Genomic DNA, 21,791 nt, shown 5'->3' with positions numbered 1-21,791 from the left:
CCTGGCTGGCCGCGCGGCGGCGGATACTGTTGCTGCTGATGCTAATGTTTGCCCCGATGCTCCCCGGGTGTTGTTGTCCGTGGTCGGGCGAGAGCGCGGGAGATGCCATGTGCATATTGCAGGTGGGTTTTGATGGGGGAGGGGGGCAGGCGGGGAAGACTCCCGCGCACCCACACCCACCCTTCTTGCCGGGGGATGCTGGGCTCTGGAGGAGGGGAAGTGGTCCCGATCGAGTTGCTCTGGGCTCGAAGATTCGATGGCACTGCGGGTGTGCTTGGTGCTCTGTAGAAGACTGGGTATGCTCTCTACAGACGGCTTTCTATCCGGCTATAGGCTGCGGCGCTTGGTAGGGTTGAGATGCTCGTGGGAGGTGTGTAGTTCCTTGGACGAGTGGATGCGGTATCGAGTCAAGTGAGCTTTGAACTGGTCAGACTCGGATGACTTGCCCACTACTCAACTACGTATCGAGTAGAATCTACTATACCGACAGAGTACTCTTTGGATAGCTATGATAAGCCACGACGCTATAGACGGTAGTCACTGGGCAACAATAAGAAAGTGAAAAGGTACTCGGTATTAAAGCACTTAAGAATATATAAAGGCATAGATATACAAGCATACACAAGTATTCAAATACGTACAAACACATAAACACATAAAAGCACCAAAGCAAACTACGAGGGTACGAAAACCAAAACCCACAAGCATAGAAGCGAATTCAAATACTCTCGTACCCTCCAATCTACACGAGGACAAAGAGCAAGCCATACCTTCACAAACACATCATCACGCGAGGTAGCCAAACCCTCCAGTGCTATATACTCACCACCAACGAAACACACACAACCGCCTACGACCCTCCAAGATCCCATCCGTACTAGGGCATATGCACACCCCACAAGCACACACAACCACCACCATCATAGAAGCGGACATGTGCCAAGGCGTTTTAGTCGTAAAATGTTGAGGAAACTTTGACTATGTCTACATGGTCATGCAAGTGATGTGAACGCTCCTTATGGGTCGCTTCTTGCGGGGACGCGGAGCTGGTGCTCGTGGGTGGTTATGACCGCATGAGAGGTGTGCAGGTTGTGACTTACGGTATAGACCGTGGACCGGTCGCACAGCCCGTACTCTCGCGAACCAGGACATCCAAAGCCCCTTATATCAACGGAGTTTTGAGATAGCCCCTTTTTCACCACGAGCACAAGCACAAGCAACTCCCTCTCGCCGCAGCCAAGACACACCCACGAGAGCCATAATCCCGCAACACTCTCGATTCAATTCGATTCGATTCGATTTTGCTTCAACGAAGTAAGCAGGTCGTACGTCTGCCCAAGCTCAAGCCCAAGCCTCCCTATGCCAGGAGCCGCGTCCCTCGCTATCCAAAAACGGACGATGGCTGGTGATCGCTCGTGCCTAAAGAGCAAGGAGCCATAAACAAAGGGATTGTTTGAGGGGAGGGGGATGTAAAGCGTGAACAGAAAAGAAAGAAAAAGAAAGGGAAAGTCATGCCATGTCGTTAGCAGCCGTGAAACCGTATTCGTCAGAAACCCTACCACCACCACCACCACCGTCGATGCGTGAACAAGCCAGCGACCTCAAGCACCCGCGCCAGAACTGCGCTGCACCGGCCCGCACCCACCACCACCACCGCAAGCCCCCATTGCGTCGACGAGCCTCTTCAAGAAGCAGCCGCACAAGCAGTGCAGCACCCAACCACCAGCACTCAATCGTCGTCCTCACCCTCTCCCTCTACCTCACCAACCTCACCCCTCTCCCTCCTCTCCCGCTTCTCCCTCAACATCCTCGCCTTAGTCTCGTAGACCCGTTCCGCCAAGTCCTCATGCTCGCGCAACAGTCTCGCAAGCGTAACCCAGTAGGTATCGCTGTCCCGTAACTCATCATAAGCGCGCGCAAGCGCCATAGCCGTAACGGCTCTCAAGACGCGGTCCACAGGCTCCTCAGTCGGCGACGGCGCGCGGTACGCCAGCTTGGCGAGCATGACGGCGTCGGCGGCCGCCCAGGGCTGCAGCGCCTGCAGCTTGGCGCTGGCGAGGCTGGCCACGTCCCAGTAGTTGTGCTGGCGCGCCGCGTCGTAGAGCATGCTCTGGTGCAGTAGTTGCTGCTTGCGCTGCGTGGCTGTGGTGATGCCTTCGAGGCCGTGGCCAGACGCGCTGATCTTGGGGTCGTAGTCGCCCGTGCGTAGGACTTGCTGCATTTCGGCCGTGAATTTGCCGTCGAAGCCTACGATGTGGGCGCCTGAGAGGACGGAGTTGCTGCTGTTGCGCGGGGCTTGTGTGTGAAGCGCTGTTCTGTAGGAGGGGACCATCGTGCTGTCTTGCTTTTGCTCTTGCTCGTCGCCTTCGTCCGCCTCCAGGCCCTGCGGTATTGTGGATTGTTCCTCATCGCTGGAGCTGGGCAGTGAGATGACCTCGCCCGCCTTGCGGTCATTGCTGTCGTCCACCAGGTTCTCGTCTCCCCAATCGATGGCACTCTCGAAATCCAGACCAGGAATATCGCGCTTATCCGGCTCTTGACCGTCGCACTCCTCGTCATCGTCGTCATCATCATCGTCCGATTCATCGCTGGAATACAGCTCCGACGGCGGAGGCAGCGGCACTGGCGGCGGGTCATCCGGAATCCACTTGGCCTTCCTACCTCCCTTTGACGGAGTGTCCGTGCCGGTGCGCTTCTTGACATTGTACTCCTCGCCGAAGAGCTTCTCTGTCTTGAAGATGTCCCATTTGCGCTTTGCGACGCTGGACTTGGTCGGAGGAGTGTGAGGAGTGTGAGGGGTGTGAGGGGCGGAGGCCTCAGGAGTGAGCTTGCGAGGGCTGTTGAGCTCGCGAGTGCTGTTGACAGTGGCCATGTGAACGTCTGACATGCGGAGACTGTGAGGTGTAGGAGTGCGGGGCTGGGCGTTGTTGACAGACTGAGAGGTGGTGCTGCCAAGCATGGGGTCACCGCTGAGGATGAAGAGCTCGTCGTCGTCGATCTCCTCCCCCAAATCCACCACCGTCTTGTCAGCTGGTCTCGTCATCGGGAAGTCGTCGTCTTCTGTATCTGACTCGGTCTTGTAAGCGAGCGTCTTCGCCAAGTATTCACTCCGCCAGTAATCTAAATCTGGCCAGATAGGCATCTCGGGCTTGTCTGGCGAACCTAGTACGGCCTCGTACGCTGACTTGAGTTCACTGTTTTCTGGCTTGTCGGACAGCTGCTCGATGACGGACGGGTCGAAGTCTAAGAGCTTCGACTGGGGCACCCATGAGCTACCCTAGATCAGGTGAACTTTGTTTGACGGGAATGTGAACCTAGGACCTACATTTCAAGACGCCCCATCGAAAGCACTGCCACATGCGACGGCGATGGCTGCTGGCCGATCTCCTTAAAAGGTATCATATCTTTAGTGCAAACTACCACAGGCCAGCCTTGGCCTTCTTCCAAAATGAGATGATAGCTAAGAGACATGCTTGGATCGTCGTCAAAGGTTGGCGTGGGGCTGGAAGATGCTGTACGACGCTGGCCAAAACGCCGCTGGTGCTGCGTGGCGCGAGCCATTGTGAGGTTCTGGTAGGTGTCGATGAGTTTGTGACGTCTAGGTGGACAAGTCTCTTGTACTGGACTTGTGAAGCTATCTGCAGCAACAGGACGAGGTGTAAATAGTGAAGGCCCAGACGTGCCGCTTGTCAAGGTTGTTGAGGGTCATGTAGTTGTGGCGGTCGTAGGATACGTGGGTGGGCGAGTTTGTATGGATCTTAAGCATGGTAGGAGTAGGCTGCCTACTTTCACCTATAAACTTAGTGTCCTAGAAACTAAAGCAAACTCGACGATTCACTGAAATAATGTATGATGTAAGAAGCTTGAACCAGGCACTTTACTGTGTAGAAACTGCGGCTTCCGGAGGGCCGTTGAAGCTCAAATGGTTCTCGGAACCTCTCCCAGCGCACTGTATCTACCAGCCAGAAACGGGTCGCGGAAGTGCTGAATCGTGGGGCAAGCCGCTGTTTGCAAAGAAACTCGATGTATTTCATGCCACAGAAAACCCATCTTTGGCACGTGGACCGTGTAACGTTTGCGCTTGCAATCAATAGAATTTTCCTTTTATCATTTGATCGCCCGCAAGACCCAGAAAACCGAGGATGTATTGCCCCAGTACCAGCAAAACCACAACCCCCGACCGATCCTCCTCCCCGTCGTACAATCGTTCTTTAACGGTAGGACTTTTGGTATCTCGCACGGGCACCGGGACCGCCGAACTTCTTGGGCTCGCACCGCCTGTTGTCGGCGACGAGGAGGGTCCTGTCGTACTGGACAAGGGCCTGCTTGAGCTGGTTCTTGGAGTGCTCATCGACGAACTTCTGGTAGTAGGCGATCTGCACGCGCTTTGTTAGTAATCCATTTCCCAGCGACGCTTTCTTTGCGATTATCCCGGGCGCGGTGGACGTACGATGGACTTGGCGATGGCCTGACGGATGGCGTAGACCTGGGAAGTGTGACCACCACCGGAGACGCGGACGCGGATGTCGACGTTCGCTGCAGAAAAATACGTTAGTCGTGTTGGCCCAATCATTATACATGGGCATTCGCGGAGACGCACCGAATTTGTCGAGACCGAGGATCAGGACGGGCTCGTAGACCTTGAAGCGCAGGATCTCAGGCTGGACGAGCGAGAGAGGCTTGCCGTTGACCTTGATGAGGCCCTTGCCAGCCTTGCAGTGGGCGACGGCGGTGGCCGTCTTCTTCTTGCCGAAGCATTGCACGCTCTGGGTGGAGGCCATGTTGGTTGATGTGATGGCTCAGGCTGGTAACTGGTGTCGAGTTAGTCCGTCGTCGCTGTCGCTCTGTACAAGGTCAAATTTGTCGGAGTCGCTAATGGATTGTGCGATTCCGGGGGGCCGCTTATCTAATCAGCCCTAAATCAACACCATCAGGAACATGCCCCATCTCTCTTTCACATCTTTTCCCAAAGACCGGCTTCATAAAAGAGAAAAGGGATTTATTGATTTGGTCCAAGCGAAAAAAAAAAAAAAAAAAGCAATAATAGTCGCGTCCACTCACTCCCCCACGCCATGCTCTACGCCTTTGGCTCCAATGGCTCCGGTCAGTTGGGCATCGGCCATGAGGAGGACGTGTCGGTCCCGACTGAAGTCCACGTGCAAGAGGACTCGACAATCGTGCAGCCGCATCGCATTGCGGCCGGAGGCAACCACACGCTTGTGCTGACCGCCGACAACCGCATGTTTGCAACTGGCGACGACAGCAACGGCCGCTGCGCCACCGGCGCCGTGGTGCAGAGCTCTACCCAGTTCCGGCCCGGCTCGCTCAACGCCGGCGTGCTGCCAGAGCCCATCATCTATCTTTGTGCTTGCACGTGGGAGGCCTCTACCTTTGTTTCGGGCGACGATGTCTTCACCTGCGGCACTGGGGACAAGGGAGAGCTGGGCCAGGGTGGCCACCTGACACACTCGACACAACCCAGAATCATCATCGACTTTCCCCCAGAGGGCACGCGTATTGTCGACATGGCAGCTTGCATGGACCACACCGTCGTCGTGCTTGACAACGGCGAGGTCTACGGCTGGGGCAACGGCCGCAAAGGGCAGCTGGGTGAGCCCGTGGCCAACGTCTGGAATCCGCGGAAGATTACTGAAGTCTCGTTCCATGCTCACCGCGTAGCTTGCGGGCGGGAGTTCACGTACATTGTGGGCGATCCTGCTACTGGGGAGAGCTTAGTGCTTGGTTCAGACAAGTGGTCGATAAAGATACCGCCGGTAGAGAGCATAGTGGACTGGGTGGACATTGGGGCGAGTTGGAGCGGCATCTATGTACTGTTGAAGTCGGGCAAGATTGTAGCGTGGGGCAGGAACGACCACGGGCAGTTGCCGGCAGAAGGACTGCCGGAGATCGAGTTGATGGCGGTGGGCAGCGAGCACGTTCTTGCCAAGACGAGAGAGGGCAAAGTCGTGGCCTGGGGCTGGAACGAGCACGGAAATTGCGGGACAGCGACGGACAGCAAGTGGAATGAAGTGCAAGTGAACGACGGGACGGTCAAGCTGCTGGCGGCGGGATGCGCAACGAGTTTTGTCTGGACCGAGTAGAATAGTTAGTATTGTATATGTTGCGTTCCGTCCCGTGCGAAGCTTGGCGGGGGGGGCAGTGGGCAGGGGGTCAGCGTCAACAACACGCACTTGTCGACGCAGGTGCATGCCGTCGCAGGATGCCTAACAAAGTACGCAGGACACCGGGCCACCACCCGCCTCGCATTGGGCCTCGTCGACGGCCAACTGCGCCGCCGCCGCCGCCCCAGACCTTCGCCCATGAGCCTTTTGTCAGTCCGACGGCGCCCGTGGGACTTCTCCTGCCCGCAAATCCATACCACCAGCCCATCCCGCCTACCACAATGCCCGCCGCCGCCGCCCACATCCTGCCCCCGCCATCCCCGCATCCGCCCTCCGACCAGGACGACGGCGGCGGCGACGACGACGATGCCGACGACGATGATGACGACCATCACAACTCCCACCACCACCAGCCGCACCAGCTCCAGCAGCAGCGCCCGCCGCCGAACCTCAACGTCCCCACGCCGCGCGAGGGCTCCACCTACCCGGACTTTGAGGCCCTGCGCTTCGCCGTCAACAGCTGGGCCCTCCGCGACAAGTTCCTGACGCGCATCCACAAAAAGGACCAGTCGCGCGCCATCTACCAATGCCGTCACTTTGCCCAAGGCTGTCCATGGAAGCTGCGCGCCACCGTCAACAAGGACACCGGTCAGCTTATCGTCAGCTCTGTCAATCCCGAGCACCGCTGCTCGCGTGACATGTACGAGGATGCCGACGGCAAGCCCAAGTACGCCAAGCGCGGCGTCCAGTACACCCAGCGCTGGGTCAAGGACGCCATCCAGCGCGCCGGCTTCGACGTCACCATCGACACGGAACCGCGCGCCATCATCAACGTCATACGCGACCGCTTTGGCGAGGAAATCACCGAGCGCCTGGCCGTCAAGTCCAAGCAGAGTCTGCTCGAAGCTCGCGGCGACACGATGCCCCGTCGGCCCACAAATGCCAGTGCCACCAACATGAGCAACACCCTGAGCAACACCCTGAACACCAACATGAACACCAACATGAACAGCAGCATGAATAACGGCATGGGCAACAACATGGGCAACAACATGGGCAACAACATGGGCAACAACATGAGTAACAACATGAGTAACAACATGGGTAACAACATGAGCGGCAACATGGGTAGCAGTATGGGCAACAACATGAGTACCAGCATGGGCGGCAACATGAGTAGTAGCATGGGCAGCAACATGGGCAGCAACATGGGCAGCAACATGGGCAGCAACATTGGCAGTAACATGGGCACCAGCATGGGCAACAACATGGGAAGCAACATGGCCAGCAGCATGGGAAACAACATGGCCAACAACATGACCAACAACATGGCCAACAGCATGAACAGCAGCATGGCCAACAACATGGCCGGCAACTTGACCAATAGCAATAACAACAGCAGCAGCAGCAACACTGGCAACAAATCGACGCGCCCGAGCCAAGTCGACCTCGAAGGGCGCGAACGCGAAATGCAAGTCGCGATGGGCGAATCGCGGCGCCAAGACCGCCTCGCGCGCGAGCAGCAGCAGCTCGGCTTCGACATCAACGGGCACGACCTGAACGGCGATCCCATTCCCGCGCAGCAAGACCGGCCCTTCATCTTCGAGAGCGGAGTGCGGGTGATCGGGCCCGCGAGCCCGCCACGCCCCCAGCAGCGCCGCCAGACCATGCCCGCCAACATGCCAGGCATGGAAGCGTACGCGTACCCGAACGGCTTCGCCAATGCAGCGGCGACGACGGGCAGCGCCGCCAGCAGCGTGACGCGCGGGTCCGCCCTGCCGATGAGTCCGGCGCTCGAGACGCGCACGTGTCCGACTTGCTCGGGCGCAGGCATCGTGCGCGGCCAGCCGGGCGTGAGCGGTGGTGGTGGTAGCAGTAGTGGTGGGGGCGGTGGCGGTGGGAGCAGCAGCGCTGCCGGTGGCCACATCGGCAACCACGGCCTCACGGGCGAGGAGGAGGACGAGCTCGCTCTGCTGCAGAAGCAGGTCCAGCTCATCTCGAAACAGATCTCGCTCATGCAGCGTAGACGGGCTAACGGGGCAGGCTGAAATAACGCCGGTGCCGCCGCCGCCCGCGGACTTTACTACATCTCTCTACATGTGTATATGTATGTGTGTGGTGGTGTGTATGCGTGTGTGTGCGTCTGTGGGTGTGGATGTGGGTGTGGGTGTGGGTGTGGTGTCGTCTGGTTGGTTGGTTCCACCACAGCTGCCACCACCACCACCACCACCACCACTTCCCTCACGCACGCCGTACGCACATACTCGCACTACCGCACCGCACCACACCGCCCGCTCGCCTCCACGAGCTGTTTCTTCTTCTGCAAGAGGAGGAGGATGGAGAATGCTGCTTGCTTGCTTGCCCGTCTCCAAACACACAACACACATCACACATCGTCGCGGATCTCCCATGACCACTTCCAAAGCCCCCACCCTTTACTCGCTCCCGTCGCTCCCATCATCCCATCGCATCCATATCGCGACTGCAGCTTAGACAGAGTGTAGGTAGGCACAATACCCCACCGGCGACAATATCATTTCATCGTTCCACCATCCACAGCGACCGCGATACCCAAGAGGACCACTGAGATTGCGGTTGAGGCCATTTAACCGGGGTCCTCTTGGCCGAATCGGCGCGCATCCAAGATTTTCGTTAAAGCCTGAATACAACCAGGCTACTTATCGTCGCCGGAGGCCGTGTTTCCACTCAGCCGGCCAGCCAGCAGCATAGACGGCGACGGACAGTCGGAGTATTAGTGCGAGCCGCTCGCCTGCAGGCAGACACTTGAGCCCTGGATGGGGACGGGATGGATGAGGGGGGAAAGAGAGCAAGGAAGGGAGGGAAGGAAGTTAGGAAGAAAGGAATAAGGAGGGGACGCAGAGCAGACATGCTACGGTCGCCACAGGGGTAGATATCGTTGTCTCATCCATGTCCCTACGACTGATGGTATGCACTCTAGAAAACGCGAAACGTGCATTGCGCACGGCGCTTTCGTATCCTTCTTAAACCTCCAGATTCGATTTATGTCTGCGTGCCCTCCTGCTAGACGGTGAATCTGTCTTGACGGGGAGGAACGTTACTGCCATACACAAAGCACGTGGTCCATAGCACCAATGACATCCCCCGAACTGAGGCAACATCAAGCATCGTCCTGGAATCTAGATCGGCCATGCGCTTGCAGAACATCGCCAGAGGACATGAACATGGCATATGATGAGCTGGTGCGTGAAGTCGACGATATCCCCGGAGACAACGATGGCGCCTCTGGCAGTCTTCTTGATGGACCAGGCAGCCTTACCATCGGCGGTAAACCTTCGCGATCCACGACTATCGCGGCCCAGATTACACCAGCAGAACTGTACGCTTCCCTGTTCCTCTAATTTACTTTTGTTATACTTAACTACGCTATCCCGTCCCTCAGATTGAGCTACGTAAGCTAAACATGTCGCGGATAATAAGCTTTATTAGATCCTCATCAGCACACTCTTTCCAACCAGAAAGCAGCTATCGAGAAGACGCTGGTCCTGTTCAACGGATTCACCCGAGGAGGCATATTAGGAGACGAGATGGGTCTAGGGAAAACTCTTGCGATGGGTATTTTGATCTGACACAAAATATAAACATAGGTGTGTTGATTTCATAAGAGGTAGCGATGATCATCTACGCTAGTATTCGTTCTTCATTGACATTTAGGAGTAAAGTCACTTATTATCTCTGTTACCGGATGACAATCGTCTCCGTTCTTTTGAAACTGGAAACAAATACTTTGTTTCGATTGCAGTAGTCACTTTTCCTTTTTCGAGCAACTTTGCGGTCAATGACTGGTGTATTCCCTTGGCTTCCGTGTATGTACCTTACACGTTGGAATGGAAAAGCTAAATGTATCGACGTTCGTTACAGCCCAACATTGTTGTTGATCATCCATATCAAACACTGACGACCAACATCACTACTACACATGTACCACAAGTATACAATGCACCACTCGCCTCTTAACTTCGCCCTCTTGCTTTGAGGAATACTAGACGAGTGTCTTATTATAGAAGTCTTTCGGCCCCTAAGTGCTTCGTCGACATCCTCTTCCAATGCAAATCTCTCGGTCCCGCGTGGATGATGTAGTCTAAAAGGTAAGAAGAAGATAGACCAATCCGAGAAGTATACAGTGGATAAGATAAGATAGACTGGGAAGAAGCATGGGTCGAAATTTACTTTTTGCCGCGTCATCGCTCTCACGGCTTCATCAATTCTTTCATAGCTTTATTGCTCCCTTCGAAACTTCATTGTTCTTTTTGCGTCTTCGCCAGTCTAGACGTTATAGTAAACGCACATGGCATGCTAACTTCATGGAAGCTTCAAACGAAGTTTTAATTCTGAAATAATATCTAACTGGTTAACTCGCTGAAACATAAAGCGCATTACTGAGCTTGAGTCACTTAAATATTTATCGATTCTAGCCGCTTACCAACGAACATTATTTAGAACGATGTAGACAGAGTAAAAGGCTTCACCAACTTTCAACAGTCAGATGACGAAAAAATCGACAATGAACTTATTCGGATAGTCGTTGTTGAACTGTTCGGACGCAGTTAGAGATCTACTCAACGATGGCAACATTAATCGAGTGGCATGAACAACAACCTTAATTAAGTGTTGATTGGGATGAAGAAGGGGCCGTGGACGCTCATATGGGCGAAGTGAAGATCATAAAAAATACGAAAGTGACCCAAACTAGAACCAAGGAGTACAGGCAAACTAACCAGGTCGTGGCCACCATCAAATGATCACGGACAAATTAAACACTAACTACGTGCGGTTGTTAATAAACCCGCCGCCGGTGGTCGAGATCTTAGACCGGTACTCTTGAGTCTTTGGGGAGTGTGGTGGTAATGCTGTTCGTCAGTGTCTGGTGGTGATGATTGAAAATAGTGTTCAACTTCGACGAACGTCAGTAAATCTTAGCATGCATGCGGCTTCCTGGGCTGCTTGTTTCTCGACAACATTGATGACCCAGGTGGACTCCGTCCACCTTCCTCTTGTATGGTGGACCTTATGGATATGGACGGAATGTTCCATTTGATCCATTTGGGCCCGGAAGTCTCCCGCTCTTGGTCGATGTTTTGGAATCTTTTCTTGAGTTAAGCTCTTTGTTTTCGAGTCAGATCAATCTCTTCGCCCTTCGATGCTCTTTCTTTCGGTTTGGTCGGAGATATGTCTTCTATAAGGGTTGGATCGCAGAAAGCTGCTTGATAAGTGAGTACCTAGTTGTAGAGTAATCGGTGGTAAAGGAGATGATTCCGCTCCTACATCCAATGTGCCTATCTAGACTATATCGCTTACTGACAAGGTCTTTGTTTCAAAGCGTACGGCATCGAACAACACTGAACGGTCGAAAACAAGAAGGTACTGGTGGGATAGTAGGGGCGATATGAAGACGCTCGCAGCATCCGATACTGGGCTGAGTAGGAAGTACTAGAAATGAAGGAGGCTTTGGAGAAGTTTGAACTGAGGAGTCTTCGGAGGAGATACCGGAACTGGAAGTGAGGAACGTTCGAATGGCGGTCCGGCGGATGAGTACGTAGGAGTATATTAACCAGGCCGTGGTTAAATTAAGCGAATACATACTAACCAGATTAATTACCTTATAAGTCTCTACCAAATCGGCTACCGCTACGTGAGTACTTCAACTGAGAAATGGCTATGTTTTCATGTAGTTAATACTGTAGTATTGTAGGCGCTGAACTCTATAGTCGACTATGAGATAGACGACGCCGACATGGCTCTGATTCGACAATATTAGCTGGGATAAGTATGTAATAATACCTAACTCTGTTACTGAAAGAACTGACCCAGCATATCTTAGGGAGTTGAGTAACATTAAATAATAGCGTCGATAATATTTATTACTTAAGCGTGTACTTATCCTCTACCCTTATGAACAAGTATCGACCCTTAATATTATATAAGCCTGATGTTAAGTCTTACTAGAGAATCGCCTGCTATGCAATATGTAGCTTTGAGCGGTACGTTACTACAGTGCGTCCGAAACATGGAAATTAAGCGCGAGGGGGTGGGAGGGTACTCGAGAAGGGATCGAGACCTATTCGTTCCCGGCGTCCTCTATTTGCTGAAGACGAGCCGGTAGTGAAGACATTTTCGTAGTATACCCCGCTAAAGCCTTTTGGATGAACGGCGAACCACTGGTCTATTGATTCCGCAAAGGGCCCTAGATAATTTACCTACTATTCGTGATAATACAACCGTATTTCATACCTTTATAAATACTTTTATACCCTCCGATATTTTGATTTTTTATATTCTTATAGAACATTCTAGTGCTTTTGTATATTTATATATTAATATCCCTATAGTTTATTCTAGTACTTCTATACATTCGTACCTCCGGACCCTCGTAGGATATTTAGTACTTCCATATATTATACTTTCGTATATATTTGAAGACTCGTTAATTTTTATAAATCTATATAATTATATATTTTTAAATACTATCATACCTAGTATTATTTTACTGTTATATAGGTACTTAGTGACTACTAGCCGTAGCGTTAAAATCTTTATCAACTACCTAAAGTGTACCCAGTAGGCAAAGTGTCCGGGCCCTTCGTGAAGTGTCTCATGAAAAAATGTAATCAAAACTTCATTACAAAACACTATATACCTATCCAATTAGAGATACCAATCGAACTCTCCCTTCACTCCATTTACTCGTCCGGCTCGCGCCCGCCCTGCGCCCTCATTCGCCGCGTGTAGTCCTCCTCGCTCTCGAGATCGATCTCAAGCGGATGCGTAATAGGCACTATAGGAATACCCTTCTTCTTGAGCAGCTCAAGCCGCGCAGCCGTTACCGGCTTGCTGCGATTGATGCTGTAGATCTTGATGCGGTGGCACGAGGACGTGACATGGAGGTCCCAATTCCTGCAGGCGGATTAGCAAGCCAGAACTTGGCGCTGATTGATAGATGTAACGAGAGAACACAAAGAATATGCACAAGGCTTACCAAGCGGACCGCACAAACGTCGGCTGCGTATTAAGCGCGTTGTCCCACGTGCGCACGCAAAACTCTAACCATCCCTCAGCGTCTACAGGCATGTCGATCTCCCACAGCCGCCACGCGTGGTAGTACTTCTTGGTCATCTGCTCGTATTGGACCTCGTACCAGACGGAGCCACCGTCGCCCGAGACCTCGACGCGGACAGGCCAGTGGCCGCCGCCCGAATAGGCCCAGCCACGCAGCTTGATCTTTCCGTCATGCACAATCTGGTCCATGTTGACGGGCGACATGATGGCCGAAGATACAGGCATATCCTGGATTGAAAAGCCGTTGCTGTACATGGCGTTCTGCTTGCCGACCTGCGGCGTGTAGTACAGGTATTCCTTCATCTGGACGGGCGCCAGGCTCGGTTCCTCGATCGCTTTGATCTCGTACAACCACTTGCAGCTGCGCGCGCCGATATACCCGAACGCAACGGTGCGCACGGGGAAGCCGTGGATGCGCGGCATAGGCTCTCCGTTCATCTCCCAGGCAACTAGAACTTCGTTCAGCTTGACTTTGCGCCATGGCACACTGACGACGTAGTTGTACACCTTGGACTTCTTGAAGTATGTGTCGGCGCCGTAGAACTCGAGGTGCTGGGCCCCTTCCTTCAGCCCGCCACAGTATTTTATGATCTTCTTCAAGCTTACGCCCGTCCAACGCGCAGTCCCGATGGCTCCCTCGCCCCAGGGCGCATTGATAAGCTCGTCACCGTCGCCCGGATATTCGTGGATCTGTTCAATACGTCGCGTACCCGAACATTGGATGGTGACGACATTGGTCTGACGCGGGAATCTCGACTCATCTTTCAGGTCAGCGAGGGTTAAACGCTGCGGGTTGTTTACTAGGCCGGAGATGTCGAGGGACCATTGGTCAGCATCGATTTCTGGAACGCCGCCGTGGTTGCGAACAAAATGGTCGGCATTCGTGGTGTGCTCGTTTGCTACGAGACGGTTCTGGCCGCTGGTTAATTTCTCGGTTCAAAGCAAGCGCATACAAAAATTTATTGAGGCTCACCCTGGGTGGTTCTCCATTGTAGGGGAATTGCAGAACGTGGATCATGTCAGGACTCTTTTCTTTCTTCACGTAGTCCCAGCTGACGTCCGGAATGTTCTTGAGTGTGGGGCCCATGGCCTCGTGATATTGTTTCCATCTGACACCCTCGAGGACTGGGTTCTTGTCCGGCAAGGGACAGAGCTGGAACTCTGGCGGCTGCACAAATCGACGGTTAGCATTTTTAGCCAGTTCCTTGATATTTCGCCTTTCAAGGTTGAAGAAAAGCAGTATGTTGATTCGAGCTCACATTTGGAAAGTCATAGTTGCTCAGAATTTCTTCAGCCTTCTTTTTCTTCTCCGGATACTTCTCCCACTCGATATAGCCTTTCCACCCTTCACGCTCTTCGGGAAAGAAAGGCACTTCACCCTTTGGTCTGAAGGGCACGGCTTCAGGTTCGGCAGGAGCCATGGAGGTCAGTTAGTGTCAAATGGGCGGTGTTGCTCGAGTTGGAAAGAGGGACACTGGACGCAAAGCGGCTCGCTCGTCGATGTATATATGACGGCGGCCCAAGACTAGGAACATTTGCACGGGACCGCTTGATCCTGGCTGCACGCATCAAGTTAACGTAGCACGCCAGCGTGCCCGCATATGGAGACTTCTCGGGACTGGCGGAGATGGGGATGTCGTCATGGTGAAGTGTTGCATTGGCATGGATACAGCAGACAGCAGAGCGAATGGTTGTGCGCGAGAAGAATGGGATGCCAACAAATGGATGGGCACGGAAAACACGTCCGTTTGCAGCCGGCTTGATACGAGTAGGTCGTGACGTCGAGATCTGAATCGCGGCCCGTCGCCGGCTAGCTGAAACGGCACGCAACGGTCAACGCCCGTCGCCATCAAGCGAGATTCACCACCTAGCGAAATAACAATTCATGTATAGAGTAAAAACGAAATCTAGTTAAGATAATTTTAGGTATATATACACTCTAAGACCCTCTCACTTATATCTAGGTCTTAGATATGCAGCTGGACAAGGAGCGTTCCATAGGGACTGCTTGTAGCCTTCCCTATCTCGTTAAACGGTGAATATCGCTTGACGGCGATGGACGTCACCACGAGGAAGAGCAGATTGCTGAGTATTCGTAATGCAGTTTGCAGTAATTAGTTAACCGGCTAAGCTTCCTTAGCGTATCATGCGCAGTTGCTTAGCTCCTACCCCACCCGATCGTAGAGAGAAGTCGGTCCGAGGCGCAATTTAATAGTGGCCAGGCTTTCAAAGACTTCTGGTCCTGCTGGCGCCCGATAGATACTGAGGATGGTGGTTGATTTGGATGTACAGGAAATGCTACAATGTGTTGCCTCTAGGACACACTGACTAAAGGAAGGCGCTATCATAAGGTCGTAAGCGTATACTTCGATCCATAACGTTCCTAAGATGCATAACTACCTAATCTATCCCTTACGAGACGTCGATGATAGTTTCTTCTAGAATAAGAGTAAGAAGATCATCCCGACGTAAGGCCAGGGGCAGCCGGCAAGAAACTTGAGCTCATAGCTGTCTCTGGCTATGTCAAGGTCCAGAGAGCCACCAAGTACATTGTCAGGTCAGAGTCGGCATCATCCAGTTGGTTAGCACGCTTGTATACGTCGACGCGTAGTTCTTCCATAGGCAACCTTTTCTCGACTTTTGAGAGGTGAGCTGCTGAATCTGGCTATTTTGCAATATAAGCGATGACGCCGAGGTATTCTCTAGCATTGGTTCTAGAGGCCGGGTCGAGAGCAGCATATAAGGGTAGGCGCTTGAGCGCCTCGTCCAACTTGACAGGAAAGCCTTTATCAGCCTCAACGGCGGCGAAAACCTCATCAGGCTCATTGTCGTCACCATTTAAAACGGGGTCGTTGTGCCTGGTGTTGGGCATTAAGGTTGTGGAAGCAACTGTATCGTTAGGGCAATGGGGCAACTCATACATTTTCGAAGTGAGATAAAAAGTAAGGTTTGTAGACGGGTTATTTGTTCTGGTGAAGAGTTGATCGACTCTGAAAAAGATGGCGGTTTTTGTTTGCTTGGAGCAGCACTCGCAAGTGACAAGTAGTTAATCTCAAAAGGGAATAAATAGTACCGGGAGACGTACGAGCTTTTTGTAGATGTTAAGATAAAATAAATACTCACTTAGCTTCACTCCTTACCTAACCCCGCGAGTCTATAAACTGTCCTCGCTCCCATTTCACGCCAAATGTAACCTTAGCATCGCAGAGCCTGACGATTTTACGTCCGTCACCGCGAACCGAGATCCACCAGGGGGACGATATGATCAGTCCCTACAGAGCACTCCTTACCTAGCTCCTAGCCCGAGTCCTAGGTATAGGTAAAAAGGTCTTAGAGCACGCACAGACTCTACACACCTTGACTCGGTATCTTCTTCTACTCCATACAATTATCACCATCTCGCTTCACGGTACATCGCGCTTCACGGTGACAGACGTTACAATATATGGCATCTAGCCAGTTTATACAGTACTTAACAGTCATTAGTACTATTCTAGGGCGTATAGAAGGCACTTACTTACTTCGGATATAGAGTAAGCATATCCCCCCTTAAACTAACTTTACTGGACCGTTTTTCTGCTGGGCAGGCGGGTTCAATTCTTACTCTTTTTTAAGGTGCTGTATGTTAACAAGGATGGTTATGTTGACCCTATGTTGATGATCGAATAGCATTCTCATCTGCGCTCTGTATACAAGCGTCGGGTATCAATGTGCATCGCTGATCTAGTCTCTATTCTGTTTGCATGCTCACGTTTAGTCCATCTTTCTTGTGAAACGGGAAGGTTGGTTGGCTCTCCTTGCTGCATGACCAACAAAAGCGATACCATACAGACCTTATCACCAGCCAGCCCAAGACTACTCTCTGGCGTATCGGTCCTCTCTCGCGCACATGGCAACGGCCTAGCCAGCAAAGTGGCCCCCAATGACTTACTTGGCCTTCGGTCTCCGAATGACGATCCTATTCCCCTCTGTCAACTCCCAACCAACACCGCTCTTAACAAGCTCGTCCCAGTCCGTGCCCGCACTCCTCTCCACAAACGATTTCTCGGCACCAAGATAGCTCCGCCCAATACACTTCAAGGCATGCAGCCGCACGTCCTCCTCCTTAAACTCCATAATGCGCTTCTGATAGCCATCGACCAGCCTCTCGACGCGCCAAAACCCGACCCAATCATCCAGCACTAGGGCCCTCAACAAGCGCTCCACGCGGCCCGTCGGATCCACAAAGCCATAGCCGACCTTGCTCTTGCGCTCAAACGCCGCAGCCAGGTCGCCCTGCCGACACGCGAGGTCGAGGATGTGGTAGCCCGCAAACTCGTTGAACTCTGAGCTGGCCATGGGCGTGCGCCCGTGTATGTCCTGCAGCAGGTACAGCAGCGCCGGCAGGTACGCCTCCCACGCTTTGGTCAGGATTGCGGCGTGGATGAGGAAGATGTACGCGCGCTGCGCGAAGCGGTCGGTGCGGTGGGATGCGGTGATGGCCTCGCGCAGCTTGCGCATCGCGGCGAGTATGGTCGCGAGCTCGGCGGACGCAGGCTTGGCCGAGGCCGATGCGGAGGTGGAAGACGAGGGCGCGGGCTGTGATGCTGGTGCTGACGCTGATGCTGCTGGCGTCGTCGTCGTCGCGTACTTCGAGGCCGCAAGTCCAGTCGCCGCTTTGGGCTTTGCGGGCGCCGGCTTCTCGTTTGAGGCAGCTGGCGCGGCGAGGGACATGGCTGCGAACTGCGCGTCGAGCTTGTCGCCGCCGCCCGACGCGGCGCAGAACTTCATGTACCGCTCGACGATCTTGTTGTAGTAGGTTTCTTGGGTGCGGAAGTCATTGAGTCTGGATTACTTAGGAGGACTGGAATGGACGCGGCGACGGCGGGCGGTGCGACAACTGACCTGGTCTCTCCCTTGGACGGCAGCCCGTACGCTTCCAGCGGGTCCGACGGGCCCGGCTTGAGCCTGCTCCATTGCATTGACGGCCCGCGGCGGCCACTAGGCCTTTGCTGTGCTGTCATGCCCTCGAGACGACGGCGAGCGAGCTGCCATTGAAGACTGAGGTGGTGATGCCGATGCCACTGCTCCAACGTCCAACGTCCAACGTCACTGCCGAACCACATGCGCCGAGCGAGTCATGGCGTGCTGCGTCAGATCATCCTCGGTCGCCAAACCGCCCAACATTTTGCCCTCAACCGAAAATGATTCACCTTTTAGATGTCCTGCGGGTGCCGTAGAGCTGTTGATAGAGATTCATGGATTCCCTCAAGCACGCTGCCGACACGGCCGTCAAGGCCGAGAAGAGCTTGGAAAACCGCCTCACGTATCTCTGGCACGAGATCGAAGCATGGCAACAAGACAACCACTACATCCAAAGCGGATACCGTCCGGCCTCCAACTCATATTTGAAATCTGCAAAGAGTTTAACTTACTTGCACAATGAGTCCGTCAACGTCTACTCCCATTTGCTGGGCGCCATTGTGGCCATTGTGGGAAGCTTCCTGCTCTACGACGTCTTGGAGCCGCGATATGAGACGGCCACGCACGAGGACGTTGTCATGTTTGGGTGCTTCTTTGCCGGGGCTACCATATGCCTGGGAATGAGTGCCACCTTCCACCTGTTCAGCAACCATTCCCCTCTGGTCCAGAGCTTCGGCAACAAGCTGGACTACGTGGGCATCGTGTTCCTGATATGGGGAAGCTTCATCCCGAGCGTCTACTATGGGCTCATGGAGCATCCGAGTTCGGTCAGATTCTACTGGATCATGGTATGTTCAGTCCATCAGCCATACTCCTTGGTTTTGACCGGTCTGAAGCCGAACAGAATGCTGACAGTTCTGGGGGTAGATCACGACGAATAGTATTGCCTGTGGAATTGCAGCCGTGTCCGACAAGTTCCGCACACCGTCTTTCCGTCCCATCCGCGCTGCCATGTTCGTGGGCTTAGGACTATCGGCGGTCTTCCCGGTCATGAGCGGTCTGAAGCTATACGGCCTCCACGCCCTGAACGAACGCATCGCCCTGTCGTGGCTCGTGGTCCATGGTGCGCTGTACATAATAGGCGCTGCGATCTATGCTGTAAGCTCAGGCCTCCTATCCCCCGATAGTCATGTGGGCAGCGATACTGATCCGGGGCAGGCCCGAGTGCCCGAGAGGTTCTCGCCCGGGCGATTCGATATTTGGGGGAGTTCTCATCAGATCTTCCACGTGCTAGTGCTGTGTGCGGCAGCGACGCATCTCGTCGGGCTAATCAAGGCTTTTGACTTTCAGCACAGTCAGCCGTACATTTTGGAGCGCACGAAGATGTTGCCCCTGCCGACTCAGTAGTTAGGAGAGGTCGTATCGCGTAGTGGATTTCTCCGGTGTAATCGATGATTTGCATTGGGAAGGTGGAGTTGCATGGCACCCCGGCAGTGTCGCCCTACCGGCTAAACCCGTGATGCGCCGACCCGACCAAAGAAACTTTGGAAGGCTGGGCGGGGAGATCTGTAGGTGGTGCTGGCGGGCGTCAGGGCTCATCAACTGGTCAGGAGCCAGATGGTAGTATGGACAGAGTAGATAGACGCGTGTTCTAGAAGGTCCGGGTAAGGAGAGGGGGTGAGGTAGGAATAGATGGAATCGTAACGCTAGGAATGCGAAGTGGTGCAGGCTTGGGGGTGGTGCGCGAAGACTCCTGAGAGTGGTGAGTGGGCAGCGAGGTCGAGTGGGTGGAATGGCGGAAGGGGCCTGGCCTCAGCCTCACCCTTTCATCTCCGCCGCTTCCCAACTCGTACACGCGGACTACACGGAAGAGCGCGCCGGCCCTTCCACACCTTCCTTCCTCCAGCTTTTCCACTTCGGGCCCCCCACACGACCCGCACGCCGCCGTCGTCACTCGCTCCACCGGCAAACGACAAAAAAGCATCGCGACGAGGTGCGTCTAATCTCGCTGCTCTCTAGCGCGCCGCGTGGTGTAGCCGGGAGGCGTGGTGCGGCCCTCTGCGGCCCTCAGCCTCTCCCGAGCCGCGCCACAACATGCCGCCAGCAATCCGCGCAGCCGCTACAACCACGCGGTGCCCTGAGCCCTCGAATATCGTTGCTCGATGTTTCACTCCCCCCTTTTGCGGCGTTCTTGGAAGTTCTTGGGCGCTGCGCTTCTCCACCTTTACGAGATTTGCCCGACCACGCAACCCTGAGGATGATCATCGACTCGCCGTGGATCGGGCCACTCAAGGCGCCTCTTCCGCCCTGCTCGCCGGTTTCTATTTATTCATCCGGCCTGCACATCTATTTGACTCTCCACCTCGCTCTTTCAGTCCGGCCTCCGTCACTGCCAATTCTTACCACAGTCTTTCTTTACTACACCGAAGTCACGGTCTAATAATACTACTATCATAATGAAAGCCGTCGCTGCTGCCGCCTCCCTCCTCGGAGCCCTTCCCCTCGCTTCTGCCCTCGCCAAGGGCTTCAACATTGCTGCCGAGAGGCCCGATGGCAGCTGCAAGTCCGCCGCCGACTGGGACTACAACTTCAAGCAGATGAAGGCCCTGCCCGGCAGCTTCACTGATGTCCGTGTCTACGCCGCCTCGGACTGCAACACCCTCGAGCTGGCCGTCCCCGCCGCCAAGGCCAACAACGTCAAGCTTCTTGTCGGTGTCTGGACCCAGAACGACGACCACTTCAGCCAGGAGAAGGCCGCTCTCGAGCGTGCCATCGCCGCCAACGGCGTTGACTGGATCTCCGGTGTCTCCGTCGGCTCCGAGGATCTCTACCGTGGTGAGACCACGGCCGACATCATGGCCCAGAAGATCTACGACGTCCGTGGCATGATCAGCCAGGACAAGTATGGCGGCAAGAACATCAAGGTCGGCCACGTCGACACCTACAATGCCTACAACGCCTCCTCGGCCGCTGTCATCAAGGCCGCCGACTTCATCGGCATGGACGCCTACCCGTACTGGCAGGGGTACGTTGACACTTAACTAAAATCCCCACGAAAAAAATAAGAGATACTAACATGCAATTCCAGTGTGACTCCCGACCAAGGCAAGGCCACCTTCCAGGAGGCTCTTGACACCACCCAGGGCTTCATTGACCAGTTCCACCCCGGTGCCGAGCTGTGGATCACCGAGTACGTAATCCCGCAGCGGCGCAAATCAACCGCCCCAAGCTCTCTATAACACGTCTGCTAACACTCATGACCAGGACCGGCTGGCCCACTGCTGGCCCCTCGTTCGGCAACTCGCACGCCAGCCCGGCCAACGCCCAGGTCTTCTGGAAGGACGTGCTCTGCGGCCTGTCCAAGAACTACAACACCTGGTGGTTCACGCTCCGCGACTACCAGAACGCGCCCGCGTCGCAGGCCTTTGGTGTCCTGGACCAGAACTTCCAGCCCATCTTCGACCTCAACTGCTAGATTTCGATTTAGCAGCGTCGAGGCGCTAGTGTACGGGACGGTTGATATGAGCAGTGGCCTAATGCCCCTTGCGGCAACAAACCCCTTCTTGTAGATATTATTATTAGACATGTAACGAGGTCAAACGGCAGTGCGCCTCCTCGAGGTCGACATTACTTACGCACATTTCTATTGCACGAAGAAACACCCCCAGACAA

At 54.1% G+C, this 21,791-nt stretch overlaps 9 protein-coding genes across 9 annotated transcripts; 5 read left to right on the top strand and 4 right to left on the bottom strand.

Annotated features, from left to right (window-relative positions):
- Nucleotides 1-512, top strand: K452DRAFT_135567 (uncharacterized protein). Its single transcript, XM_033535332.1, has one exon. It carries the CDS (start codon nt 39-41, stop codon nt 348-350), a length of 312 nt encoding a protein of 103 aa, XP_033400889.1. The 5' UTR covers nt 1-38; the 3' UTR covers nt 351-512.
- Nucleotides 513-1,249: 737 nt separating this feature from the next.
- K452DRAFT_284559 (uncharacterized protein) lies at nt 1,250-3,079 on the bottom strand. Its single transcript, XM_033539960.1, has one exon. It carries the CDS (start codon nt 3,041-3,043, stop codon nt 1,730-1,732), a length of 1,314 nt encoding a protein of 437 aa, XP_033400888.1. The 5' UTR covers nt 3,044-3,079; the 3' UTR covers nt 1,250-1,729.
- A 1,132-nt stretch (nt 3,080-4,211) lies between these two features.
- On the bottom strand, nt 4,212-4,781 carry K452DRAFT_324910 (uncharacterized protein; the record flags this gene model as incomplete). Its single annotated transcript, XM_033544733.1, has 3 exons — nt 4,212-4,376; nt 4,451-4,536; nt 4,601-4,781. The coding sequence occupies 3 exons, from the start codon at nt 4,779-4,781 to the stop codon at nt 4,212-4,214; spliced, it is 432 nt and encodes a 143-aa protein (XP_033400887.1).
- Nucleotides 4,782-5,019: 238 nt separating this feature from the next.
- Nucleotides 5,020-6,176, top strand: K452DRAFT_284558 (uncharacterized protein). The gene has a single exon (XM_033539959.1). It carries the CDS (start codon nt 5,073-5,075, stop codon nt 6,099-6,101), a length of 1,029 nt encoding a protein of 342 aa, XP_033400886.1. The 5' UTR covers nt 5,020-5,072; the 3' UTR covers nt 6,102-6,176.
- Nucleotides 6,177-9,235: 3,059 nt separating this feature from the next.
- On the top strand, nt 9,236-9,730 carry K452DRAFT_306093 (uncharacterized protein; the record flags this gene model as incomplete). The annotated part of the gene is made up of 3 exons (XM_033542955.1): nt 9,236-9,480; nt 9,544-9,553; nt 9,602-9,730. 3 exons carry the CDS (start codon nt 9,236-9,238, stop codon nt 9,728-9,730), a joined length of 384 nt encoding a protein of 127 aa, XP_033400885.1.
- A 3,020-nt stretch (nt 9,731-12,750) lies between these two features.
- Nucleotides 12,751-14,725, bottom strand: K452DRAFT_356473 (uncharacterized protein). Its single transcript, XM_033546051.1, has 4 exons — nt 14,477-14,725; nt 14,191-14,385; nt 13,138-14,129; nt 12,751-13,055 (listed from the first exon to the last, which is right to left on the bottom strand). Exons 1-4 carry the CDS (start codon nt 14,636-14,638, stop codon nt 12,842-12,844), a joined length of 1,563 nt encoding a protein of 520 aa, XP_033400884.1. The 5' UTR covers nt 14,639-14,725; the 3' UTR covers nt 12,751-12,841.
- Nucleotides 14,726-16,806: 2,081 nt separating this feature from the next.
- On the bottom strand, nt 16,807-18,278 carry K452DRAFT_349454 (uncharacterized protein). The gene is made up of 2 exons (XM_033545597.1): nt 18,102-18,278; nt 16,807-18,042 (listed from the first exon to the last, which is right to left on the bottom strand). Exons 1-2 carry the CDS (start codon nt 18,218-18,220, stop codon nt 17,145-17,147), a joined length of 1,017 nt encoding a protein of 338 aa, XP_033400883.1. The 5' UTR covers nt 18,221-18,278; the 3' UTR covers nt 16,807-17,144.
- Nucleotides 18,279-18,454: 176 nt separating this feature from the next.
- Nucleotides 18,455-19,526, top strand: K452DRAFT_222144 (uncharacterized protein; the record flags this gene model as incomplete). The annotated part of the gene is made up of 3 exons (XM_033536549.1): nt 18,455-18,967; nt 19,047-19,277; nt 19,338-19,526. 3 exons carry the CDS (start codon nt 18,455-18,457, stop codon nt 19,524-19,526), a joined length of 933 nt encoding a protein of 310 aa, XP_033400882.1.
- Nucleotides 19,527-20,326: 800 nt separating this feature from the next.
- Nucleotides 20,327-21,786, top strand: K452DRAFT_135439 (glycoside hydrolase family 17 protein). The gene is made up of 3 exons (XM_033535331.1): nt 20,327-21,144; nt 21,208-21,309; nt 21,384-21,786. Exons 1-3 carry the CDS (start codon nt 20,576-20,578, stop codon nt 21,592-21,594), a joined length of 882 nt encoding a protein of 293 aa, XP_033400881.1. The 5' UTR covers nt 20,327-20,575; the 3' UTR covers nt 21,595-21,786.
- Nucleotides 21,787-21,791: the final 5 nt, after the last annotated feature.

The sequence above is a fragment of the Aplosporella prunicola genome (genome assembly GCF_010093885.1).
Source record: "Aplosporella prunicola CBS 121167 unplaced genomic scaffold K452scaffold_5, whole genome shotgun sequence".
Classification (NCBI taxonomy): Eukaryota; Fungi; Ascomycota; class Dothideomycetes; order Botryosphaeriales; family Aplosporellaceae; genus Aplosporella; species Aplosporella prunicola.
The sequence above is the reverse complement of the archived record's forward strand: the minus strand, read 5'-3'. Positions and strand labels throughout refer to the sequence as shown.

Bases quoted from the DNA above. Each gene is read 5' to 3' on its own strand.
- K452DRAFT_135567 (XM_033535332.1), top strand. From the start codon at position 39: ATGCTAATGTTTGCCCCGATGCTCCCCGGGTGTTGTTGTCCGTGGTCG.
- K452DRAFT_284559 (XM_033539960.1), bottom strand. From the start codon at position 3,043: ATGACGAGACCAGCTGACAAGACGGTGGTGGATTTGGGGGAGGAGATC.
- K452DRAFT_284558 (XM_033539959.1), top strand. From the start codon at position 5,073: ATGCTCTACGCCTTTGGCTCCAATGGCTCCGGTCAGTTGGGCATCGGC.
- K452DRAFT_356473 (XM_033546051.1), bottom strand. From the start codon at position 14,638: ATGGCTCCTGCCGAACCTGAAGCCGTGCCCTTCAGACCAAAGGGTGAA. The intron at 14,386-14,476 runs GTGAGCTCGAAT...CGATTTGTGCAG, and splicing joins GCAACTATGACTTTCCAAAT to CCGCCAGAGTTCCAGCTCTG. The intron at 13,056-13,137 runs GTAAGCCTTGTG...ATCCGCCTGCAG, and splicing joins ACGTTTGTGCGGTCCGCTTG to GAATTGGGACCTCCATGTCA.
- K452DRAFT_349454 (XM_033545597.1), bottom strand. From the start codon at position 18,220: ATGACAGCACAGCAAAGGCCTAGTGGCCGCCGCGGGCCGTCAATGCAA. The intron at 18,043-18,101 runs GTCAGTTGTCGC...TAAGTAATCCAG, and splicing joins CCGTCCAAGGGAGAGACCAG to ACTCAATGACTTCCGCACCC.
- K452DRAFT_135439 (XM_033535331.1), top strand. From the start codon at position 20,576: ATGAAAGCCGTCGCTGCTGCCGCCTCCCTCCTCGGAGCCCTTCCCCTC. The intron at 21,145-21,207 runs GTACGTTGACAC...ATGCAATTCCAG, and splicing joins GCCTACCCGTACTGGCAGGG to TGTGACTCCCGACCAAGGCA. The intron at 21,310-21,383 runs GTACGTAATCCC...ACTCATGACCAG, and splicing joins GCCGAGCTGTGGATCACCGA to GACCGGCTGGCCCACTGCTG.